Below are 20,862 nucleotides of genomic sequence, written 5' to 3'. Positions count from 1 at the left end.
GAAAGCCGGTCGCAAAGTCCAGACGCGCATCTGCTGCCAACAGCGAGGATGACTTTGAGGACGAAGACAGCGGCAGCAACGGCAGTGACGACGACAACGAGCCCGTGGTGACAAGCCGCACCGAGGCCCGGCCCAAACGCAGCTCAGGACGAGGCGCGAGGCCCGTGTACACGATCGCCGACAGCGACGACGACGACGAGACATTTGCGGAAGACGACGACGAGTGAGAACGAGACGCTTTCGATCTCGTTGCCGTCCCACCCTGCCTTTGCGCACCAGATCGTTCACAAAATGAAGCAGGACACCCTGGCTCTGCGCTGCATCAGACGACGCCTTCGGAACCAATGCGAGTGCTCGGTTGTGTGACGGTGCGTTCTTGTGTGACGCCGTGTTCTTGTGTGACACTGTTCTGCGCAGCACTCATTCAAGTGCGGGTCGAGTGCGGGTCGAGTGCGGTTGGCTCATGGATCACACTGTGTCATCTTTTCTTTTGGCGAGGCCGAGAAGGGCCGCGCACACACACACGCGAGGGGCCGAGAGCACACAGACTGCGTGTCCACCAACGGCGGCGTCCGTCTCGCCCGCGCTCTCGCTTGTCTCGCGCCGCCCCTCGCTCTCGCTTCGTTTTTGCTTTTTCGGAGGCGATTGTTGCTCTCCCGACTTTGGGTCTCTCGTATCCTGCATCAGCACCACCACCACCCCCCGGACAGCCCGCCATGGTCTACACCCGCTTTGCCTCCGCCATCCGCCAGACCGTCGCCAAGAGAAGCATGGCTTCCTCGACCGGCGCCGTCGATGAGTACTACGCCAGCACCATGCTCCCTTCGGCCTATGCTGCTCGCCAGCACGCCAAGGGCAGCGTTTCCTTCTGGCGCAAGTTCAACTACTTCTTCACCGTCCCCGCTCTGCTCGCCGTCGCCGTCTACTCCATGCCCCCTGAGCTGGAGCACATCAAGCACCTCAAGGAGCACCCCAACGAGTTCCACGCCTTCCCTTACCTGCGCAAGAGAAAAGTTGTATGTATCGAGTGACATCCATTCGGCGAGCCCTCGCCCTCCTCGCGCCCACCCGTTTGCTCTGCACACCACCGAGCTCTCGAATCGACCCTGCCCCAAGGCTACCCGGTCCCGCACGCGGATCCTGAAGAACGAACCCTCCCCCTGGATTCGACATTCGCAGAGGCTTCCGGAATCGCTCCCTCTGTCCTGGCGCTTCCGCCGGCTTACCAGCCCGCGACATGGAGATTCCTGGCGATTCAGAAACACTTTTGCGATTGATCCAGCGGGCTTCTGTCGTATCGACTCATTGCCGCGCTCCCTTCGTCGCAAGCCAATGCTAGATCTCTAACGCTTCTGTTCTCCCTGTACTCTGTTTGCTTCATGCAGCCCTTCCCCTATGGCGATGGTGACCACACTCCCTTCCACAGCTCCCACGCCAACGCCGATCCCTCTGCCTAAATATGCCCCTGGCGGAGCGTTGTCGATAGCGGTTTCAAGTACTCTGTCGAAGTGGATTCTTGTCGCTACTCTTTCTCTGGCTCATCTCAGGTTCTCTTGTTGAATGACTCTCATTTCCTTTGACCATGGGGCTTGGGCTTTTTTCCTCTACCTCTTCGTTATTTCTTTCCGCTCAGGGTGGATTGGCGGATGCTCGGCCTGTCCCTCCCAAGCAGGCACCATACCGGGCCAGGGAACGCGACCGCTTCACGCCGGCATTGGAAACAGCGACTCGACAACGCCGTGGCATGGACAATTTTTTTGCGTGTGTCAGGCTCGAACCTGAAGCAATACATATATCGTAAAACGCTGAACCTCTTCTTTTGCAACGGCAACTCAATCTCGATCCGGCCACCTCGATCTGCACACGGCCATCGCGATCGGCATCCGACCCCAATACATGTGGAACGCCAAGAGCGCCCGCATGAAATGGCGTTTCTCGAACCTCCATATCCGGGGACGCATCCGCCCGCACGTACTTTTGCTTCTCATTGAGGGTTGAGCTGCACACGAAAGCAGAGCAGCGTGGGTTGCCCATCGGGCTTGGCATTTTGCACGAGAGCATGCCCGAAGTGTCTGATGCGGTGATTGATGGAGCGGCTGGATGCGCACGGCTTGCTTCTCGTGGAGCTGGCTCTGGCATGGACCTGTCTTGCCCATCATCCACCAGCTGCCCCTGCATCCCATGAGGTCGTTGGCAGATCCGCCCACATCCACGTCCGACGGGACTGCATGCATCGACCTGCTCTGGCACAACTTGCAGGCATCCTCCAAGTCGTGGCATTACTTGCGAGTCCACCTCGTGGAGGAGCTGCTCAAGACAAGATCGAACGCCAGGGCACCGCTCGACAACCGGGAGCTCGAGCATTTCGCCAGCGAGTTTGCTGGGCGAGAGCCGCTCTATGATGCCGTGCTCCTCGATGTCGCTGCCTGTCTGGAACGGCTGGAGCGTTCTGGCACAGAGCATAGGCCGAGCCGCGCCTCATCCGACAAACTGACTCGAGAGATGCACGAACAGTACGAGGAAATGGTGGGCCTGCTACTATATCGACATCCATCTCTTTCGCGAGAGTTGACGACGCTCTTTGGCGAGCTCGTTCCAAGCGGCCTCAGGGCATATGCATGGGAATCGTGTCTCATGGCTCTTCACAGAAACACAATCGTCGACTCGGTATGGTTGCCGAACAGGCTCTTTGCAGGCAGCCCAAAACCGCAGAGACAGAGCCAGTTCGTGCTTGAGCGGCTCGTCGTCGATGCTGCTACGAATGCCGGTGCAGGCCACTGATGCCTATCCTACGCTATGGACAGTCTCGTGGGCTCGATTGTCATTCGGTTCCTCAGGCGGAACCGGAACTCGATCTTTACCACGAGTGCCAGGCGTTTCTCGCCAACAGCCCATCGCTCTTCCGACTGGGATCGTCTTTTCTCTGCCTCAAGAAGATGGAGGCCGCTGTATCGTATGTCCAGACCAACAGCCCGTCCCCCATCCGAGGACGAGCACAACATCGACTCTTCGCGATCGCCGCTGTGCTCGCGGGTGTATTTTGGCATCGCGAACGCAAGCTGGGCGGAATGCATGCCAAGAGGCCCGAAGCCAACCCCGTCGATGCCGTTTCCTGTGCCGACGCTGACCAATTATCAGGCTGTGGAATCGCACCGCAGTGCCCAACCGACACGGGTCTTCTCGTCCACACGCTCTGGAGTCATTTGCCCGGTATCTGGCGAGAGGTACGCATTGTTCAACTGCCATTCTCTGACCACGGAGGCAACTTTGCATATGCCCTTTCGTCACCATTCAGAGCCGTTCATCGACTCCTGTTTGCACTCATTTTCTGTGACTGCAGGAGTCCACGCCCACTGCGGCTGCTCCCGGAGCTGCGTTGTCGCGAGTCCCTGAGTTGTGAGGTGTTCCCACGGTTCTCGTTGCATGACTGGGAATCGTAACCCAATCCAGCTGCGTCTCCAGGATACGTTCGATCTTGTGGACTTGGTTGCCGATGACCTCGAGTTTCTACTGCAGGAACTCGACCCACAGCTTCACTCTGCTCTACATGAGATCCTCCATCAATCGAGAGGTTAGTCCCATGGACATCCGCTTCAGCGTCTCCCAATCGACAGAATGTGTATTGACATGTGCGGTGCCTCCCCCCCCCATAATGCCCACCACCAGCGACGCAAGAGTCGTTGGCCACTAGCCAATATGCCCTCCGAAGCATGCTATCACCCATGGTATCAACGCTATTCACTGGTAGGTCTTGCCGAGATCGCTTCTCATCAGACAGCACAGCTCAACGAGTTCAGATCCTGACGACCGGCGTACCATTCTCGGCTTGGGACTCCAGACTCGCATAATCTGGAGTGTCTTTCGTTTATATTCGATCTTTGGATCTACGGATCCAACGAGCTCCAGAATCGCTCAGATCTCGTTCCGATTGCCAAGATCCTACTGTGGGTCACAGCAGCATCGGTTCTTCTGGCGCGAGAGAGAGTGCTTGGCTGCCTCGAGGTGAGCCCCACAACAGTTCGATCCGAACAACAAATCCGGTCGCCGCCGTCTGACAGTCTGGTAGTCTGGCAATGCCATGAACAAAAGCTTCTCGCTGCATGGAACCATAGGCATTGATATAGCGCGCTCTATAAAACCGTTTCATGGATCCGGGGTTGCACTTTCGTCCGTTCTTTGGCCATGCAGGAGAGCGACTTGATTCAATGTCTCAAGACAACATGCCAGACAGTCCAGCCGCAGCAGCTGCAGCAGATGATCAAATCGCGGTTTTCAATCTTCTATCCAGTCCAGGCCACTCGATTCTTGTCGAACACTCCGCTGGGCGCCTTGAAGCAGCGAACGTACTGGGACTCGGACGCCATCTCGCTCTCAGAGTCTGTCTTGATCCGACAGGAGCAAGAAGACCTGGACCAAGCAGTCGATGTCTGGGTCCGGCGGAGAGAGCAGCGTTGTAATCGAATCGCAACGCTGATGAGGCGTGAGTCCGCAATGCGCATCGTACGGAATGAGTTGGAGGGACGACTTTGTTAGGGAGGCTCCGTTGCTTAGCGGTAGTTTGAAACAAAGCACTCGTTGATGCCGATTTCCAGGAACTCCTGACACAACTTGACTCGATTGGCCAAACAGGATGGAGGTCTGTGGCCAAGAGCCTGGCAATATGGTCGCATGTTATCAAGACAATCAAGCAGCGGCAGCGGACTCGGCCAGTGCAGAGTAAGTTTGCAGATTGCCTCACACTCACTTGTTCGCAGGCATGGCATCTTTCATAGGCTAGCAGCAATGCCCTGCTGGGACCATGATGTTGCTTGGTGGTCTCACGGTTCTCGGTACCAAGTCGCAGGACCCATACCGATCCAGGACACCGAAAGCATCACAAGCTCCAGTGCGCACCAGGAGACCACCGACCATGTCGGCATCATGCTCGAGAGTCAGCCAGAGTCACTTGAGAATATCGCAATATCTCCCCCTGCCCTCCCAAGCCACAAGCCGTACGAGGGCTCGATCTTGGTTTACCCTGGCACGTAAGTTTTGACATGGGCAGCCACAGCCACTGTGGACCAAGATTTGGTTGCTTCGCCAGTCGAATCCCACCCAACACAGCGCAACGCCATACCAACGCTTTCGTCCCTCCAGGCTCGCAGGCGAGGAGTACCAAAGTCTGAATCCGCTCGGCCAGCTTCTGAGGGATGCCATTCGCAAAGTGCACTATGGTGGGTCTCGATGATCCGCTCGTAGATTCTTTCACTTCCCTCTCGGCTCATTCCGCGGACACTCGCGAGCCAGTGAGCGTCCCCACGCATCCTCGCTACCCGTGAATGGCTTTGTGGAGTGCCCTCACTGATTCCGTATGGCTTCCTCTAGCCCTGAATGGCCAGCAGCCGACGTGCCATCCCGAGCTCGTCGATCAGCTTTCCCATTGCATCGACCTTCAGAACCGATTCCGCAAAAGCGCCTTGAAGGTTCAGCAAAACGCATTTGGAAAGGTCCTCAGCAAAGAAGAGTTCGCTGCGCTCAGCAAGCCTGCTCTCCAGAGGTACTATGAAGCGCTGGAGCAAGAACGAGACACGGAACGCGATGCCGGAGCAGCCGCCGGACTGGAGCAGGAGCATCTCCAAGGATGGTAGGCATTGCAGTTTCGTTCCTTGAACCTGATCCGTGTGCAAGCGAGTCGTCGACTGTGGCTCTCTGCCACGGCTCATGCTGCCCTGCTCGTCATCGGCGTTACTGAGCCCGCTGCTCTCGCAGGAGGCGTGCTGTACACTACTCCAGGGGCTTGCACGCCAGCCACGGTCTGTCGTCAATCCAAGACATGGTCAGCCTGGCGTTCAGCAAGCTCGAATACGGTACGACTGGCTTTGGCTGCATGAGTCTCTGTTTGCGGCTGCGTTGCTGCTGCCACTGCCGTCGAGCCATTTGTGCCCGTACATCGTGGCTGATGTTCTTGATTTCCAGTGTTTCACGGCAGCTACGAGGACCAGTTATCAAGCCAACTCTATGCCCAGTCATTCGCGGACTCGTTTGATCGCTCGGCCCTGCTCACCCAGACTGGTGTTTGGGGCAGCACCTTCTCTAGTCCTTTGGAGCTCTGGACTCAGATCCAGCCGGACCAAGATACCCTGGGAATGAGCTCGGTTGACCAGAGAGCCGAGTCTAAGCGCCGGAGCAAGCGCGACCAGTTTTTTCGGCGAATGAACGCCCTTCAGGATCAGTTCGCAAGCGAAATCACGTTTTAGTGGGGAGAGTGGACCAAGTTCAAGAGACGCCCTTCGGGTCTGCGGATGTCGGACATCATGACTAGTGCTGGCTGGCCCGAACTGCAGCTTCGGCAGGATTTGAAATCTTCTGGAAGGTCTGGTTCAGAACCTTGTAAATCTTGAACCGAGATTTGAGCTTGGATGACTTGATTTGCTCATCCAAATCTGTCGATGCGATTTCGTCGTCAGTCAACCAGCCCCGCGTCCATGCAATCGCGATTAACCCGATCTGTACATCTCATCGCGTGGCTGAAGAGCTGTCGAATATAGCTAGCTTGAACACCCGCAACATTATCTGTGCATGCACGATGGATCCGTGCGGGGCCCTGGCGTCTTTGAACCTGAGTGACAGGCTTGCCAGGTCTCGGCCTTACCCTTCAAAACAGATGTGATGCTTTCCTGCAAGAACGGAAAGGCTTGCCAGATGACTGACAGGGTGGGGATGATCGAGTTGATGGTTTCAAACGATACGGGCTCCTGGCCCTCGTGATAGTCCAAGAACCGCAGCGTCATCGATCGAATCTTGTGGAAGACACTGTCCTGGAGGATCTGCAGACTGGGCTCACAGATTCGGTGTTGTGGGTGATGGGATCTACATTAGTTGCCACGGCCTCGTCACTATGTTGAAGGTCGGAGATCTGTATTATCGAGACATTGGCAGGCATACCCACCTTTTGGCTATCGGATACGTCGCCGCTAGCTGAGCCATTAGATGGATGCCGAATGATTGGTGGTACTCATCGGGCTGTTTGAGGAGCTCTGTGACAAAATCCAGACACACATCTAGGTCCATGAATGAAGAGCGGTTAGTCCCTCCTTCGATGAGGCCGCTTTTGACACACACGCATCGCATAGCCGGGAGCTGGGACTTACGCATCGATGGTATGTTCTTGACGGTGTCTTTTATCAGCTCAATGCGGTAGCCTTGGAAGTGGACGAGCTTGATATATGTCGGGTTGTTGATGAAGAGCTGATGCAGAAATTTGTAGATGATTGCTACCGAGCTCTCTGGGACACACCGTTGATTTTGGTCGCGTCAGTGAGTCAACAGTCGCAGAACCACTCTCCCTCCCCTGGCTCGGGCGGCTGCTGGAGACTCACCGCGCTCACGGTATTGGTAGCATATATCCAGCAGTCGCTGTATGATTTCGGTCTCTTGGAGTGACAGTAGGGCATATTCGGTGTTCTCCCGCTGCGGCTGGCTGGAGAGTGCTGGGTTTGAGGAATTCAGCAGCGTGCGCTTGATGCGATACCGCGAAACAAGCATGAACGAGCGCAGTGTCTAGAGTTTCAGCAGAGGACGTTAATCTCTAGTCGAGTCTCTGATCGCGCTCAGCAGCGCAGGATACCGAATGTCGCCAAATACGTAATGTGTTGGGCGCTTTGTCGCCGATGGACGCACCTCCAAGAGCACCCTCGTCAGCACGTCTGAATCGAAAACGCGAGTGTTGCAGTCCAAGACCTGTATCGGATCGTTGATGAGACTGTCCTGCGTTATCCTGAAGACAATGTCAGCCGGGGACCGTGCGAAGAGTAGCTGAGCAGGTGGGTGAATCCAGATGACATCGACACCACAGACACCACGAACACCATGCACATGTTGGTGGGTGTACGCACCCTTGGCCAGGACAAAGTACCCGAGCAGTAAACATCCACAGCTCGCGCGGACAAGTGTAGCCAATGTGCGCCCAGAGCCGTCGAAAAGTGCGTTTCTCAGACAGCGAGCTTGTGGCCGTGGATTAAGTGGAGACAGAAGATTCGCTCAGTATATCGCCAGCCAATGCTGGAAACGTTGCCGTGTCCTGGCAGCAATCTGCATCGACTGCGAAACGTGCTTTCAGCACATGTTATACCGGAAGTACTTACACATCGGGGTTGCTCAGAAACCCACTTAGCAGGGCCCGCAGCTCGCCTTCGTAGTGATAGAGGACCTTCCATGGCTGCACCTCTTCAGCCAGTTGCCATGCAAAGCGTCAGAGCACGAATGAGAGGATTCATTCGTCACCCAGTACTGGTCCACAGAGTGTCTGCCTGCCTGCATAAGAACGAAACTAACCCGTAATGCCATCCTTAGCGAGTATCGTTGTGTCATGAGTCGCCCTGGTTTGGCCGAGGAATATCAGTATGTAAGCGCTTACGCTCCAGAGACTTGGTCCTGCACCGACCAACGAGCGCCGCGGCCTTCATTTCTCCGCCAGCATTCCCATCCACAGGCCCGCATCCTACAATAAATTGAGGTCCTCTTCGTCCAAAAATCGCTCGCTATCCCAGAGCTCCAGAAACTGGGTGGCAACCATGGAGGCGAGATGGGGAAATATCAGCTTGAACGATTTGCCGCCATCGTGCCGCTCGGCAAATCCGAGGATGGACTTGATCGGGATGACGTTCGCCAGAGAGTCCGAGAAAGGCGCTGCGACGGAACGGACTGAGGTTACTGAAAGCACCCTCCATCCAGTCCAAGTAACTCTCGGTCCGATCCAACAGGAGATCGGGGTCGGCGCCTATCTTGCTGGGGGGGGGATAGGCACCTTGAATGGATATCATTTTGCGGTCCGAGTATGCCCGCTCGTTGAAGAGAATGATGTAGTACAGCATCAAGACGTGCTTGGCTTCGATCGTCAGCATGCTTGAGTAGAGCGCATAGATCTCGCCCTCGGGGATAACACGAGCCGGCCGCCAGGGGCTGAACGAACTGAGGAGAACAGAGCATGCTGGTTAATTTTCGCGGCCCAGCCGACGCAGAAACAGAATCGCCATGCGCTGGTCTGACTGCGGCTGAAGCTCGATCGGACAACAGCTGTCTCGGCTCGGCTCGACAGCGATGCAGCGAACCCATTGGTGCTGGCCACATGCCTCTCGATGCTGCTCTTGATCAGCTTGATGATGAACGGCTCAAGCGGCAGCCGCGCGGCGCACATCCTGTCGTGGAGCCAATGTCGCCGGGGCCCGGATATGCTCTCGTCGCTTGGAGACTCTTCATATTTCAATATGGTCTTGCTCGGTTGACGATTGTTCAGGTGCAGACACAGGACAAATCAGCCTCTGGTGGAGCGAACGGGTATGAGGATCGACTGCAGCCTTGCGATCGAGACCCACCTGGTGGTCAATGTACGAGTCACGCTCCAGCAATCGGCCGAGCACCGAGCTACGATCCATCGGCTCTCGTTGTCGTCGTCGCTGCTGTCGTCGTCCTGCAGCTGTCGGAATCGAAACAGCGAGCTGATGCAGCACAGATGAACCTCACGAATCGCCCACCCCCACTTTGGCCAACTCGCGCCACGATTCCAGGACGGATGCCACGTGCCCGTGGCTGTCCTGGATTTGCCATGAATGTGCTTTCGTTGGTGTCAGGAAACGTCATGGGCCAGGATATGCTTGGGCCAGGATGTCTTTGGATCAGGACACCCTGGGCCCCGGCGTCCGTGGGCGATAGTCTGCGGATCAACTCAAGTCGCCTGCTGCTGCATGAAACCGTTTGGCGCAGAGGATGCCTTGGAGTCCGAAGGCGGCTGCTGACGATTTTGCATCCAGATGCTGGCGCCAAAGCCAGCATCCGCCGGGGCGTTCTGGGCTTCGAACTCGGCCTTCCGCTGAGCTCGGTTGCTGCCCCTCATCTCAGCAGTAATCGCACGGCCTTGCAGCCTCTACTCAGCCAGCCATGTCAGTCCTGCGCGATGAAGAAGACAATCCTATGAAGCTACCTGAATCGCTGCTCTCTGCACCCGCAGAACAGATCTCGCCGTCGTCCAACACCGCTCAAGGCATCCCGTTTTCTCCTTCGAGCTCTCCGCCGGCGTACTTTGTCGAGCCCGACGCGCCGCCCCCTGGAGCAAGCCCGGCCCCAAAGCAGTCCCGCCGACGTAGGGCTCATCAGAGCACCGAAAACATTTCGGATCTTCTTTCAGACTCGCCGTCAGTGCCAGAACAGCCCAGCGTATTGAAGGTAATAGCGGGCACGTCCGTTGAGGCTGAGGGTTTGATTGCGGTTGGGGGGTTCGATTGCGGCCCCAATGCGATGCTTTCGCTGGATGAGAGCCGAGTTGATCACTCTCGAGGACATCGGCTGCATTCCACACCCCCGCCGACACAATGGATATGCTGATTCTTGTTTCACAGGCGGACGTGAGCAACATCCCCGGATCCAAGCTCGAGAGCTCCGCCTTCAAGGGCTGGGGCGAGGGGACTGAGAGCATGGGCCGCCGACCGAGCAACCGTCTCTCGGAGTCGCAAGCCGAAACAGTGCGCAAGTCCAGAGGCGACATTGACGACGAGAAGGAGTCGAGGTATGGTCAGTTCGGGGGCATAATGGCTCCGAAAGCTTGATACAAGCGACGAAGGTCGATACGGTGACTCGAATTATGTTCCACTAGTGATGGGCTGGGCATCACTAACGTTTGTGTCGCCGTCAAGATGGCAGAACAACCAGACCGATGAAGGTATGTGACGAGCTGCTGGTGGCACACTCCTATATGCATAGAGCAAAGGCGTCGACCGTCGTTTGATCGCCTGATCGCGGTCGTCTCTGCTCAAGCCAATCTATCTATCCGTCCATCCATCGAAACATGCTCATGGCATCCGTGACTTGCAGTGACCGTCATCATCCCGGACTTGAACGACGTCGAGGACGACGAGTTCTTGACAACAATGGCGTCTGCACCTGCAGTCAAGACAAACGCCGTCAAGACCATCAACGAGCTCGACAACGAACTGTCGCTGACGATGATGGGCAACATGTATGAGGTGGGTACCTGATGTCTGGTGGCGTCTTGGACATGTGCGTGGGAACGGGGATGGCAGGAAATCCGCCAGCTACGCAAACACTGCTACATCCGCTCCCGGCCGGCTGTTGAATCGATGGGATTGACGGCCATTGTGTGCTCACACTCGGATGTCGCCCTCCCCTCTGACGGCAGGGATTGGACCTCAAAGGCATCGACCTCTCGCTCCTGGCCACTCGTGCACTGTGCACTCCACAGGATGTGATCGAGCACGATACCCACTGGGACTGGGATGTGCTCTTCACCGAAATTGCGACTCAGATGGAGCAAATCGATATGACCGCTTCGGCTGCGGAGGCTGTGTCGGAGACATCCAAGGGAGCATCCAAGGCGCGCGAATCGACGGCCAAGGACGCCGCAAACTCGGACGCCAAAGCACGGGCTCCAGTCGAGCTCCTCTAGAGCCCATCCCAGCCCATCTGCTGGTTCACTGACGCTCTTTCCATCAAATCGATAGCGCCAAACAGCACCGATTGAGTACACAGTGCTGGTCCGGTGCCATCTCCAAAGACGCTGCAAGACGCTTGTATTTTGGGTGCTTGACCATGCCTTTCTCCCTTCTGTTTGGCTCGCCAGCGCTGAATACAGGCTACTTGTCCTTGAGCTTGGCGCCTTCGCGCTGAGCAGCGCGGACAGCCTGCACACGGGCAGCGTACTGTTTGAGGTACGGGTGCCGTCGATTGGGCGTCGGCTTTGTCTCGACGCCAAATCCAGGGATCTTGAGATTATAGTCGCGTTCTGTGAGAAAATACGACGACGTAGATGTGAACGAGATGAGGGCCCCGAAATCACAAAGAGAACAGAGGCGATCCGGAATCGGATTGGGTGAGTGCACAGAGCAATGATTGCGTCGTAACAGGCAAACAATCGCGTCCGCTCATGGCGCTCGCCGATGCGGCTGTGCATTGCTACGGCTGCTAAAAGCACATGCATACCAAGAGGAATGGCGGCGTCTCGGATCTGCAATGTGTCCGATTGGCGGTGCTTGGCGAGCCGGCATGCAAACTCGGTAATCTCGGTGAGGAAAGCAGTGGATACATCCATGAAGAGCTGCAGGGGATGTAGGGTGTGAGCGCTTTGGTACACAGAACAGCCTTACCGGGCCACACCGTCACCCGTTGCTTTGGCGGCAGGCATCCGGGCTCAAAAGAGTATCTGCATCCGTGGACAGGCCATGTACCTCTTCAACCTCGGGCTCAAGCCAGTGGTCCGAGCCCAGCTGTTTGACCAGGTCCGAGAGCGCCTCCTTTGAGAGTGGTGGAGAATTGGAGAGTTGCTCGATTTGGATCCGCTGAAGCTCGGCCAGGGTCCGGGCCTGAGTCGACTGAGCATCCGGTGGCGTTTTGGACAAAGGTGTGGTCGACGTGGTCGAGCCAACGGTCACAGACTGTGAGCCCAGCCTGGAAGCCAAGTCTGATGATGGCGAGGTGCCCAGCGCCGACTCGGCAGACTTGTCATCCCTTTTGGTCATAGTCAGGTCATCCGAAGATGCGACCGAAATCAATGATGATGATCGCTGGACTTTGGGCGTGTTCTTCTGCAGCTTGGCGATGCCCGGTGTCGCCTTTGGGACTGTGGTGGCTGAAATTGAGGCACTGGTGCCCGTGGTCATCGCAGCTGTTGCCGCCGCAATCCGCGACTCTGTCGTCTGCGGTAAAGATGCGGCGGCGGCGACAGCGGAGGCGAGTGCTGGGGCCTGTGTCTGCACCTGGGTTGTGAGCGCAGATCTTGTCGACTTTGTCAGGACAGCCTGGGCAAGTGCTTGAATTGATGGGTTCTGCGTCGGAATCGATGTAACGGCTCTTCCTGCAGCCTGGGCACCGGTCTGTCCCTGCAGGCTGAGGCTTTCCGGTGTCTGCTGGAACATTTGTTGCTGGCGCGAAAATACGGGTACCCCCAATGTCGACATCGCCCCGCCTGTCGATAGGGCCGGGGTCGTGGACGCTCGAGTATTTCTCTGAGACGAGTCTCCGGCGGGTGTCTGCGTCTGCGATGTTTGCTGTTGCTGATAGGCTGTGTGCATGAGGAGAAGCCGTCAGTGTCCGATGCGTGCACCGCCTCAAAGCCGGATCCGCCATCCCAAGCCAGTATGCGATCAGGACTCTTTGCCAGCCAGCCAAACAACCCAACTCCCCGAGAGCACGCTCTGGCACCAGCATGACGAAAGTGATCCACGCTTGTATGCAGTCGATAAGGAGCCAACATACCGACATACGCACCATAGGCGCCGCCGAGTCCACCGGCAGAAGATGCCGGAGTGGCGGTCGTCGATGCGATAGATGCTGCCGCCGTCGAGACTGGCCGAACTGCAGGCGCCTGTGTTGCTGTGCCGGTTGCCAGGCCTGTGCACGTCAGCTTTGGCATTAGCGGCTGTTCAGATATACCCAACGACTCAACAACGACAATGCCAAGTGAGGGTCCGATCGACGCAATCAACTTTCAGCCGCAGAGGTATTGCCAGCAAGGAAACCCGGCGTCCTTGTCGAGCTACGCTGGATCGCTACCTGATATCGATGAAAGCCCTGCCCTGCTGTTGCCGTACTGCGACGAGTACATCTCCAGATACTGTTGATATATCTGCATGAAATGCGCATAGGTCGGATGTCCTGGCTGTGGGATCGGCAAGTAGTTCAGGTTGGCAGGCGGTGTCCCGGTAAGGCTCGCCAAGGCACTGGCAGCGCTTTCTGAGACGGTCGATGCAGCCGATGTCGGCAACGATGGACTGGGAGAGACGAGGTTTGAGGGTGTCGACGAAGTGCGGTTCAGTGCCGGTCGACCCCGCGGATTGGTTGCTCGGCTGGGGGTTGATGTCGAGAGTGCCGCTGCTGATGTCGCTGCCGAGGCGGCTCCCGCTGAAAGGGATGGGTTCGCTGGCGACGAAAGAGCACCGACTGAATCGGGCGGCGTGGTTTCAAGAGTCGCAGAGTTTGATCACCGAGTCCGAGTCCGAGTCCATCGGCGCGCAGACGCAGACGCAGATGACAAAATAGGGAAGGGTAAGCGTCTCAATTACAGATGTATGCCGACGACAGATGCAAGGCTCGACCAGCTCCACTTTGCAGGCCATGGCCACAGCTGCTCCAGCGAGGATCTTGTGGGCTTCTGGGAGCGAGCCGATGCAGCAAGCGAGGCGGACAGGCAGGCCATTACGGTTGAGTCCTGGGGTGCTGTTCGGCGTCGACTGCGGGCGGGTATTGCGTGCCATCAGGAGGATAGACGATCCGGTCCGATTTGATTTGATTTGATTGATTTGATCGGATCTGATCTGATCTGGCTAGATCCAGTCGGACGGCGCCGGCGATGGAGGGAGCAGGGATGGTGACGGAGACGGAGATTGTGCCGAACGGAAGCCGAGGACGACCCAATGCAGATCCAGAGCGGGCAATGACCGAGGAGCGAGGGCTGCTCGCTGCTCGACGAGGACAACAGCGGCTCCTCGCTGGCGATCTGCTCACGTGGCAGCCACCCGTCACGGAACTTGGGGCCGGCCAAGCGATTGTGGCCCACCGCGGGCAAGCACAGGCCGCAGATACTCCATCGCACGATGTAGCTGCGGGGGGAGGGCGGCTCATTTCAGGTTGGAGAGTGCTGTATTCAAAACCCAGGAGTGTCCGTCGTTCGGGCGTCCTGGAACAGTGCAGACGAGCGATGGTGTCAAATACCCTGTCGCCCGATTCCCTCCCACCCCATGCCGCCGCCAAAGTGCGCAAATGAATCGACGTCAGGTGCGCTCTTGTAGTAGTTGTGGTATTTGGCTGCTGGCTGAGACCGGGGCGTGATCAGATCCTGCGATACAGGGCCACTGAGAAATGGAGGCCGTGGGTCAGCCAATACGGCGGAAACTCGAATCAATGCATGCCAGGTTGCTCGCCGCAAACCCTGCCATACCCGGATCCGACAGGACAAGCACCGAGCATCCTCTGCCGTTGCTGGTCCTTCAGAGAGGTGTCGCTGCAAACGATAGGCAAAATACCCGGGCACACAGCATATCTGGGCGGTGCTTACCTGCTCAAGGTCATCGCCCGAACTCGCCGGCCGGAGCCGCTGCTGCCACTACCACCGCCGACGCCGCTGTTGCTGGACTTTCTGGACTTTGTGAATCGACGACGGCCAGCGCCCTTTCTGCTGGTGCCCCGCGACCGCGACGAAGACGAAGGCGACGCAACCGGCGCTGAGCGCTTCCGGGTCCGGGTCCGTGGCGAAGTCGACACAGAGGGCTTCTTGGAACTAAGATTGAACTGATCGAGATACCCCGCGTACTCACCCAGCGACCCCGTCTGTCGCTGGAGCTCCTTGAGGTTCACAAAGCCTTCGGGCCGCTCCAAGATCATGCCTGCCGATGGTTGCAGCGAGTATTCAATCGATGGCGAAAAGTCGTCGTCCTGGGACTCTAGAGTGCCGTCGTCGCCGTCGTCGCCGTCATTCCCATCGCCATTATGCATCAGTGACGGCGAGAACGAGGGCCCCGCATTCACACGGCGCGAGTTGTATGCATTCCGACCAACTTCGCCACCAGGTGCGCCTTCGAACGATTGGCCGTCTTCTACATCGTCGATGACAGTGGGCTGCATTCTCAGAGGCCGGCGAGGGACATGGTTCGCTTCAGGACCGAGTGGCGGCTGCGCGGGCAGCTGCCGACGTGGGGCTGCTCTTGGAACCGACGAGGGAACCGCTGTTAACCTGCCTGTCGAAAACTCGGTAATGTCGTCGGCAAGACCGTCAGACACCTCAGCAGGCGGCTGAGGCTGGAGCACAGGCCGCTTGGGCTGGCATTGAGGGGGCTTTTCGCCGTCATCATCGCTCTCATCGACAATGACACGCCTTCGCCTTCCGGAGAGAGATCTGGCGAGACTTGGAACTGAGCCGTCGCTAGCATAGCCAACAGTCGCTTGAGCGTCAGGGAGGGTTTCTTCGTCATCCGAGATTGTAATAATGGCATTCAGGGATCTTGGCTTGGGCCGCCTAGCAAACGGTGCTTCGTTTCCTTCGTCGTCGCTGAGATGGATCACAAAGGGTGCTGGGGACTGAGGAATAGCACCAGAGAGGACGGTCCATGGTCGCGCTGGCTTGGAAGTGCCGGCCTTTGGCAGCGAACTGGGCCGCGTAGCAGGCACGTAAGACGTTGGAATCATGAGCTGGCTCGCAGCGGTATCTTCTACAGTCTTCTCAGACTCAGTGCCGATGTGCGTGACAACAAGATCCTGGCTTGGGACAAATGCCGACACAATATTCAAGGACGAGCTGGGCTCACCCTCGTCGCTGCTGTTGTCGCTTTGATGAGCATGGTTGTTGTCGTCGCTGATGCTGTGCCTTCCAACCTCATCAACTTTGTCGGTGCTGAGGCTGTCGATGAGGGTGCTGCTGTTCGGATATGGGTTGGCGTCTTCGTTATCCGGGCCATCGATGGCCACATCCACAAGCGTTTCGGCAGCAAGGTGGCCGAGCCCCGATGTGTGTTGTAGTGATGGGCCGTCTGTAGGTCGGACACTGTGAAACGACTGCTCTGCCGGCAGACTATTAGGGCAGGGTGAGTCGTAGCCTTTGTCATGATCCTTCCCGACGCTCTCGCAGCCAGAGTGTTGATCAGCTGTCAGTGCTAGGCTCTGACGAACGTTGAGTGTGTCCACCAAGGTCGAACCAAGAGCGTTCTGACTCTGTGCGTTGACAGTGGGAGGATTTGGGGGCTTGGATGTGCTTTCTATGATATTTGGGCTTTCGTCCCCGTCGTCCTCGTAATTCATGTCATCGGCCAGTGTCTCCATAACCAGGAGATGAGGAGGCAGGGATCCATGCATCTCGCTATCGACACCGCCATCTTGACCGCATGGAATGTCCATCTCATCGACGAGTGAGTCAAGACGCTTGTTCGATGGGCGAGGGTGCGAGTCGGTCGTGAGGAAAGCGCTGTCGGAGATCCCCGACCGATAGTCCGACATGGCGTCCGATACAGGCGACTCGGGATAGAGCGTTTCAGGAATGTACATGCAGCTTGCGATCTGCGACGATTGCGCGGCATCACTGTTCTTGTCGACCGATGAGCCACCACATCGGCTGCCATCAGGAGCACAGATCAGATCGGCCAACTGGAAGCTATCACCGGCATCCGAGTCTTCATCAGCGCAAGAGGAGCCCATCGAGTTCTGAACACAGAGCAGGGGCTTGCTCGAAAAGGCATACTTTGGGTTCCAGTCCAGGCTATCAGCCCTAGAGCCAGATTGTTTTTGTACTTGCCCGGCTGGGATTGGCGTCTTGGCCGAGCAAGCACGGGCACTTCTGAAACTCAGCTCGTGTGACTCAGATTTGTCCAGGATAGCATCTTTCTCGTTATCGTCTGGGCTTGGCACCAGACGGACCCTCTTCCGGCTGGGCTTGAGCATAAGCTCCACGAGCACATCGTCGTCTGCAACGTCGCTTTCTGATTCATCTGTCACGGCATGCTTAGTACTCTGTGCGTGAGAGAGCTGAGCAAGGGCGACGGAGCCGCCTGTGTTTAGCTCCAGGCTGTACGGTGACGGGAGAGACTGGGGATCTTCGAGATCGAGCAGCGCAAAGGAAGCATCAGGGGCGCGGATGTCGCTGTTCGAGGGAACGGCTGTCAGGAGCAGCTGTTGCGATGGCTGGGTATGCGAGGAGGTATTCGGAGAGAGATCTTTGCTGGGCGTCGTACCCAACGACGCTGCTGCATGTGGAATGAATCCAAAAGCGTGTCGATGTTGGCGATGGACTTGCGTTTGCGCTACTGTTGGTTCCGCCAGAGACGCACGGTCCATGGGCATGCTTGCGCTCCGACTTAGAGTGGGGGACTTGAGGCTGTCCGATTTCGGGGATGAACCGGTAGTGGGCGTGCGCCGAGACCCGAATTCGGATGTAGCTTTGGGACGCCGGGACGAGGGCGTTGGATACGAGTTGCTGCTGACGAGCTTGAGTGGCGTCGAGATACGACGGAGCTCTAATGCCCTGGCCGCGACGGCATCGTCGTCAGAATCAGAAATCGGATCAGCAACGCCGATGGCTCGAGGAGAGCGCTGGCCTTGGGCGGGAGCCGAGCGACGCCGGAGCGAGGTACGGGCAGGCACGGAGCCGGCCGTGGGCCGTGGGCCAGCATCGAGGGTTGCTGGGATGATGGTGGAGGAGACACGATCTGGGTTCTCGCTGTGGTCCTGGGTTGCCTCGATGCAAATGCGGGTGGCCCGGGCAGCTGAGCGAGTTTTTCGAGTGGATGCGGGTGCGAGTGCGGCCGGTGCTGGAGAGCGTGCGGTATCTTTGGTAGAGGATGCGTTGGTTGCTGCAGAGGTCCGGGATTTGCGAAGCTGCTTGGTCGTCAAGGCCGCCGTCACTGCTGTCGACGAGTCGTCATCGCTATCGATAATGATGTCGTCGACATCGGTCACCCGAAAGACTCTGGGAGGAGAGCCCAGGGCGGCAAACGGTCGTGGCGCCGGCACGGCTGGAGGCTTTTCGCGGGTCTGAGGGATCTGTGGGATGTGTTGGATGTGTTGAGGTTTTGCAGCGACCAGGAGTCGAGACTGCTGTGCCTGGAACTCTTTGCGGCTCAATTCAAGCACCCGATGGAGCTCGTAGTCTTCTGTCGATGGCAGCGGGCGGGCCCCGGCCACAGGGTGAAAGGCATCAGAGTCATCGGGCGGCTGGTTGGCCCTGGTTCGCCGAGGTCGCCGGGCCGTTGAGTCATCGTGGGTGTGGAGGAAGCTCTTGATGCTGGCTTGCGATTTCGACTGGCTCTGCGAGAGATGCTGGGGCTCCTGCGATGCCGGAGGAGCCTTGCGGCTGCCACGACGTGACGAGGAGGTGCGGGGCATATCCAACGAGTGGATTGGAAAGCCAGGAATCGGACGGGCAGCGGCGAGCAGACAGGCAAGCGGGACGAGGAAAGATCGCCGACGAGCAGGGCCCAAAGCTGCCGAGATGCAGAGGACGAGGATGCAGGGGAAGAGGATGCAGGGGATGCCGAGAAAGCGGATGCAGAATCGGCTGCTGCTGCTGCTGCGCCAGGGCAGGGATTCAGCGAGGTTGATGGAGGGTTGGGGGAAGCCGGTGAGCGAGAAGGCAGGCGGGATGCCAAAGGGCCAAGCGACCCTTTTCGCGGATGGGCACAAACGCGGCAAGCAAAGCGGGCCGCGAGTGACTTGGCGCTGATCTGGACCAACATCATGATCGACGGCTTCGTCCTGGTCCTCGGCCCGCCCTGCGTGGACATGCTGTCGATCCCGCTGCCATCGCTACCGTCGCTGCCGTCGCTGCGTTCACCGGGCCGTGCTGCTCTGCCCAGCAACGGCCAAGTGCCGCCGGGCTCGAATTCCTTGCGTCTCTTGGCTGCGCCAATCACATTCCGCATCGACAACGCAGCGCCAATCTGCATCTGATTCTCCGTTGCCGCCGGAGCCCCAAGTCAGCCGTCCCTGGCATCTCGCCCCCGGTTCTTCTTTGGCCTGCAAGCCACCCATTTGTCCGTTTGTCCGTTTGTCCTTTTGTCTTTCCCTGGACACAACAGATCGGTTCTCGGGGCACAAGCGGCCTCACTCTCCGTCAACGGGTCTTCATCGCCGCCAACCCCAGGCCCCATATCCCCAGCACCATGTTTTCCAAAAGCAAAACCAACTCGGAGAGCGGCAGCAAGAGTCGCTCGCTCGACTCGCTCAAGGTGCTCCCCAAAGTGATTGCCTCGGCCGAGATATCTTCGCCCACACAGCAAGCAGCCTCCAAACCCACGGGCATGCTCGCTCCGTCGTTTACGAATCTGGCCCGCACCAGCTCGCCCTCGGTCATGGAGCAGGGCTCTCGCAATGTGAGCAATCGGTCGCTCCTCGATACCTCCCGCTCTGGTCCAGAGCACTTCCACATCCGCATCAACGACCAAACACACATGCAGCTTCCTGTGGTGCCGTTCGGTGCCTCCAACCACAGCCTGAGCAAGCCCCAGCACCTCGACTGTCCGATATCCGGCTCGGTACACGTCAGCACCATAGCGCCATTGACAAAGGATTCTGAGGGGACAGCCGAGGACCGTGATCACCTCGGTGTTGGCTTTGTCTTCCGCAGCCCCGAGGTCTCGCATCCCAAACTTGACCGTCTGCTCACCGGCATGCTGTCCGTTAAGCGCCGCAGCGTTGCGTCAAACTCCTCAGGGACATCGCACAAGAGCGAATCCCGAGGGGTATCGCAAATGGGGCTCGAGGCCGATGTGATCGAGCTGGTGCGATCGAGGTCGATCCGACCAGAGAAGAGCAGCATGGGCGTGCTCTCCGCCTATGGGTCCGAGTTTGGGCCAGAACGGCCTGCCTTTGCCTCGGACCTGCCCGAGCCGCTCCTCAGCAAACTCGACACGGCCGTCAATCTGAGCTTTTCGTTCCAGGAGCTTTCCACGAAACTCAAGATCTGCATGAACAATCTGCAGCTCGGCCCGGAGCTTGCACAGCTCGCAGAGCAGCAGCACGATCCAACAAAGTTTGATTTTTCGGCCAATCTCACCATCCCAGGCAGCTATCTGGTGCAGCAATCCGGCTGGAGTGAGCGGATCCGGTCGGTATGGCGGAGGCTCCGGGCACTCTTGCGCAGCGGCATTTTCTCGGATATCATCGTCAATTCGTGTCCGTCCACCGATCGCCAAGCTGTTGTCGCTGACCCGAATCGAACCTACACCATCGAAGCAGGGAAGTTACCGCTTCTCCCGGAGGAATACGACAACCAGGATATTCTGGCGATCGCCATGTACTACTTTGAGTCCAACCAACCATATGTATGCGCCCACTATCTCGAGATGGCGGCCCTGCAATCCAACCCAATTGGCGCCTTTCTGCTCGGGATGCTGC

At 57.8% G+C, this 20,862-nt stretch overlaps 7 protein-coding genes across 7 annotated transcripts; 4 read left to right on the top strand and 3 right to left on the bottom strand.

The window, feature by feature from the left end:
• Positions 1–606: 606 nt before the first annotated feature.
• BJ171DRAFT_529468 (cytochrome c oxidase, subunit VIa) lies at positions 607–1,913 on the top strand. The gene is made up of 2 exons (XM_053112738.1): positions 607–1,016; positions 1,386–1,913. Exons 1-2 carry the CDS (start codon positions 717–719, stop codon positions 1,455–1,457), a joined length of 372 nt encoding a protein of 123 aa, XP_052962208.1. The 5' UTR covers positions 607–716; the 3' UTR covers positions 1,458–1,913.
• Positions 1,914–2,087: 174 nt separating this feature from the next.
• On the top strand, positions 2,088–3,855 carry BJ171DRAFT_572335 (uncharacterized protein; the record flags this gene model as incomplete). Its single annotated transcript, XM_053113700.1, has 6 exons — positions 2,088–2,213; positions 2,260–2,667; positions 2,805–3,224; positions 3,463–3,571; positions 3,667–3,744; positions 3,839–3,855. Coding segments are annotated over 6 exons (1,158 nt in total), but the record flags the coding sequence as incomplete, so codon positions are not given.
• An 808-nt stretch (positions 3,856–4,663) lies between these two features.
• On the top strand, positions 4,664–6,339 carry BJ171DRAFT_282397 (uncharacterized protein). The gene is made up of 6 exons (XM_053106923.1): positions 4,664–4,716; positions 4,844–5,024; positions 5,137–5,213; positions 5,365–5,623; positions 5,749–5,846; positions 5,956–6,339. The coding sequence occupies exons 2-6, from the start codon at positions 4,921–4,923 to the stop codon at positions 6,234–6,236; spliced, it is 819 nt and encodes a 272-aa protein (XP_052962206.1). The 5' UTR covers positions 4,664–4,716; positions 4,844–4,920; the 3' UTR covers positions 6,237–6,339.
• On the bottom strand, positions 5,921–9,774 carry BJ171DRAFT_282377 (integrator complex subunit 2-domain-containing protein). Its single transcript, XM_053106922.1, has 13 exons — positions 9,354–9,774; positions 9,111–9,250; positions 8,786–8,949; positions 8,484–8,667; positions 8,314–8,357; positions 8,124–8,205; positions 7,875–7,982; positions 7,660–7,756; positions 7,359–7,539; positions 7,131–7,265; positions 6,929–7,040; positions 6,632–6,813; positions 5,921–6,422 (listed from the first exon to the last, which is right to left on the bottom strand). Exons 1-13 carry the CDS (start codon positions 9,411–9,413, stop codon positions 6,298–6,300), a joined length of 1,614 nt encoding a protein of 537 aa, XP_052962205.1. The 5' UTR covers positions 9,414–9,774; the 3' UTR covers positions 5,921–6,297.
• A 97-nt stretch (positions 9,775–9,871) lies between these two features.
• Positions 9,872–11,508, top strand: BJ171DRAFT_572332 (intraflagellar transport protein 43-domain-containing protein). Its single transcript, XM_053113699.1, has 5 exons — positions 9,872–10,200; positions 10,374–10,540; positions 10,668–10,693; positions 10,846–10,997; positions 11,171–11,508. Exons 1-5 carry the CDS (start codon positions 9,916–9,918, stop codon positions 11,435–11,437), a joined length of 897 nt encoding a protein of 298 aa, XP_052962204.1. The 5' UTR covers positions 9,872–9,915; the 3' UTR covers positions 11,438–11,508.
• A 38-nt stretch (positions 11,509–11,546) lies between these two features.
• On the bottom strand, positions 11,547–13,565 carry BJ171DRAFT_282371 (transcription initiation factor TFIID subunit A-domain-containing protein). Its single transcript, XM_053106921.1, has 4 exons — positions 13,243–13,565; positions 12,216–13,048; positions 11,971–12,085; positions 11,547–11,773 (listed from the first exon to the last, which is right to left on the bottom strand). The coding sequence occupies exons 1-4, from the start codon at positions 13,397–13,399 to the stop codon at positions 11,625–11,627; spliced, it is 1,254 nt and encodes a 417-aa protein (XP_052962203.1). The 5' UTR covers positions 13,400–13,565; the 3' UTR covers positions 11,547–11,624.
• A 1,047-nt stretch (positions 13,566–14,612) lies between these two features.
• BJ171DRAFT_529460 (uncharacterized protein) lies at positions 14,613–19,165 on the bottom strand. Its single transcript, XM_053112737.1, has 2 exons — positions 15,041–19,165; positions 14,613–14,837 (listed from the first exon to the last, which is right to left on the bottom strand). Exons 1-2 carry the CDS (start codon positions 18,850–18,852, stop codon positions 14,690–14,692), a joined length of 3,960 nt encoding a protein of 1,319 aa, XP_052962202.1. The 5' UTR covers positions 18,853–19,165; the 3' UTR covers positions 14,613–14,689.
• Between the last annotated feature and the right edge of the window lie 1,697 nt (positions 19,166–20,862).

This window comes from Polychytrium aggregatum, assembly GCF_025602895.1.
Source record: "Polychytrium aggregatum strain JEL109 chromosome Unknown BJ171scaffold_71, whole genome shotgun sequence".
Classification (NCBI taxonomy): Eukaryota; Fungi; Chytridiomycota; class Chytridiomycetes; order Polychytriales; genus Polychytrium; species Polychytrium aggregatum.
This window is presented reverse-complemented; position numbering and strand designations above follow the sequence as displayed.

Coding starts and splice junctions, on each gene's coding strand:
- BJ171DRAFT_529468 (XM_053112738.1), top strand. CDS start 717: ATGGTCTACACCCGCTTTGCCTCCGCCATCCGCCAGACCGTCGCCAAG. Junction 1,017..1,385: donor ACCTGCGCAAGAGAAAAGTT/GTATGTATCGAG, acceptor TGCTTCATGCAG/CCCTTCCCCTATGGCGATGG.
- BJ171DRAFT_282397 (XM_053106923.1), top strand. CDS start 4,921: ATGCTCGAGAGTCAGCCAGAGTCACTTGAGAATATCGCAATATCTCCC. Junction 5,624..5,748: donor CAGGAGCATCTCCAAGGATG/GTAGGCATTGCA, acceptor CTGCTCTCGCAG/GAGGCGTGCTGTACACTACT. Junction 5,847..5,955: donor GTTCAGCAAGCTCGAATACG/GTACGACTGGCT, acceptor CTTGATTTCCAG/TGTTTCACGGCAGCTACGAG.
- BJ171DRAFT_282377 (XM_053106922.1), bottom strand. CDS start 9,413: ATGGATCGTAGCTCGGTGCTCGGCCGATTGCTGGAGCGTGACTCGTAC. Junction 8,206..8,313: donor CGCTAAGGATGGCATTACGG/GTTAGTTTCGTT, acceptor AACTGGCTGAAG/AGGTGCAGCCATGGAAGGTC. Junction 7,540..7,659: donor TGACGAGGGTGCTCTTGGAG/GTGCGTCCATCG, acceptor CTGAAACTCTAG/ACACTGCGCTCGTTCATGCT.
- BJ171DRAFT_572332 (XM_053113699.1), top strand. CDS start 9,916: ATGTCAGTCCTGCGCGATGAAGAAGACAATCCTATGAAGCTACCTGAA. Junction 10,694..10,845: donor GAACAACCAGACCGATGAAG/GTATGTGACGAG, acceptor CGTGACTTGCAG/TGACCGTCATCATCCCGGAC. Junction 10,998..11,170: donor TGATGGGCAACATGTATGAG/GTGGGTACCTGA, acceptor CTCTGACGGCAG/GGATTGGACCTCAAAGGCAT.
- BJ171DRAFT_282371 (XM_053106921.1), bottom strand. CDS start 13,399: ATGCCAAAGCTGACGTGCACAGGCCTGGCAACCGGCACAGCAACACAG. Junction 13,049..13,242: donor CGCCTATGGTGCGTATGTCG/GTATGTTGGCTC, acceptor TCATGCACACAG/CCTATCAGCAACAGCAAACA. Junction 11,774..11,970: donor AGACGCCGCCATTCCTCTTG/GTATGCATGTGC, acceptor ATTTTCTCACAG/AACGCGACTATAATCTCAAG.
- BJ171DRAFT_529460 (XM_053112737.1), bottom strand. CDS start 18,852: ATGCCCCGCACCTCCTCGTCACGTCGTGGCAGCCGCAAGGCTCCTCCG. Junction 14,838..15,040: donor CGGGCGATGACCTTGAGCAG/GTAAGCACCGCC, acceptor TCCATTTCTCAG/TGGCCCTGTATCGCAGGATC.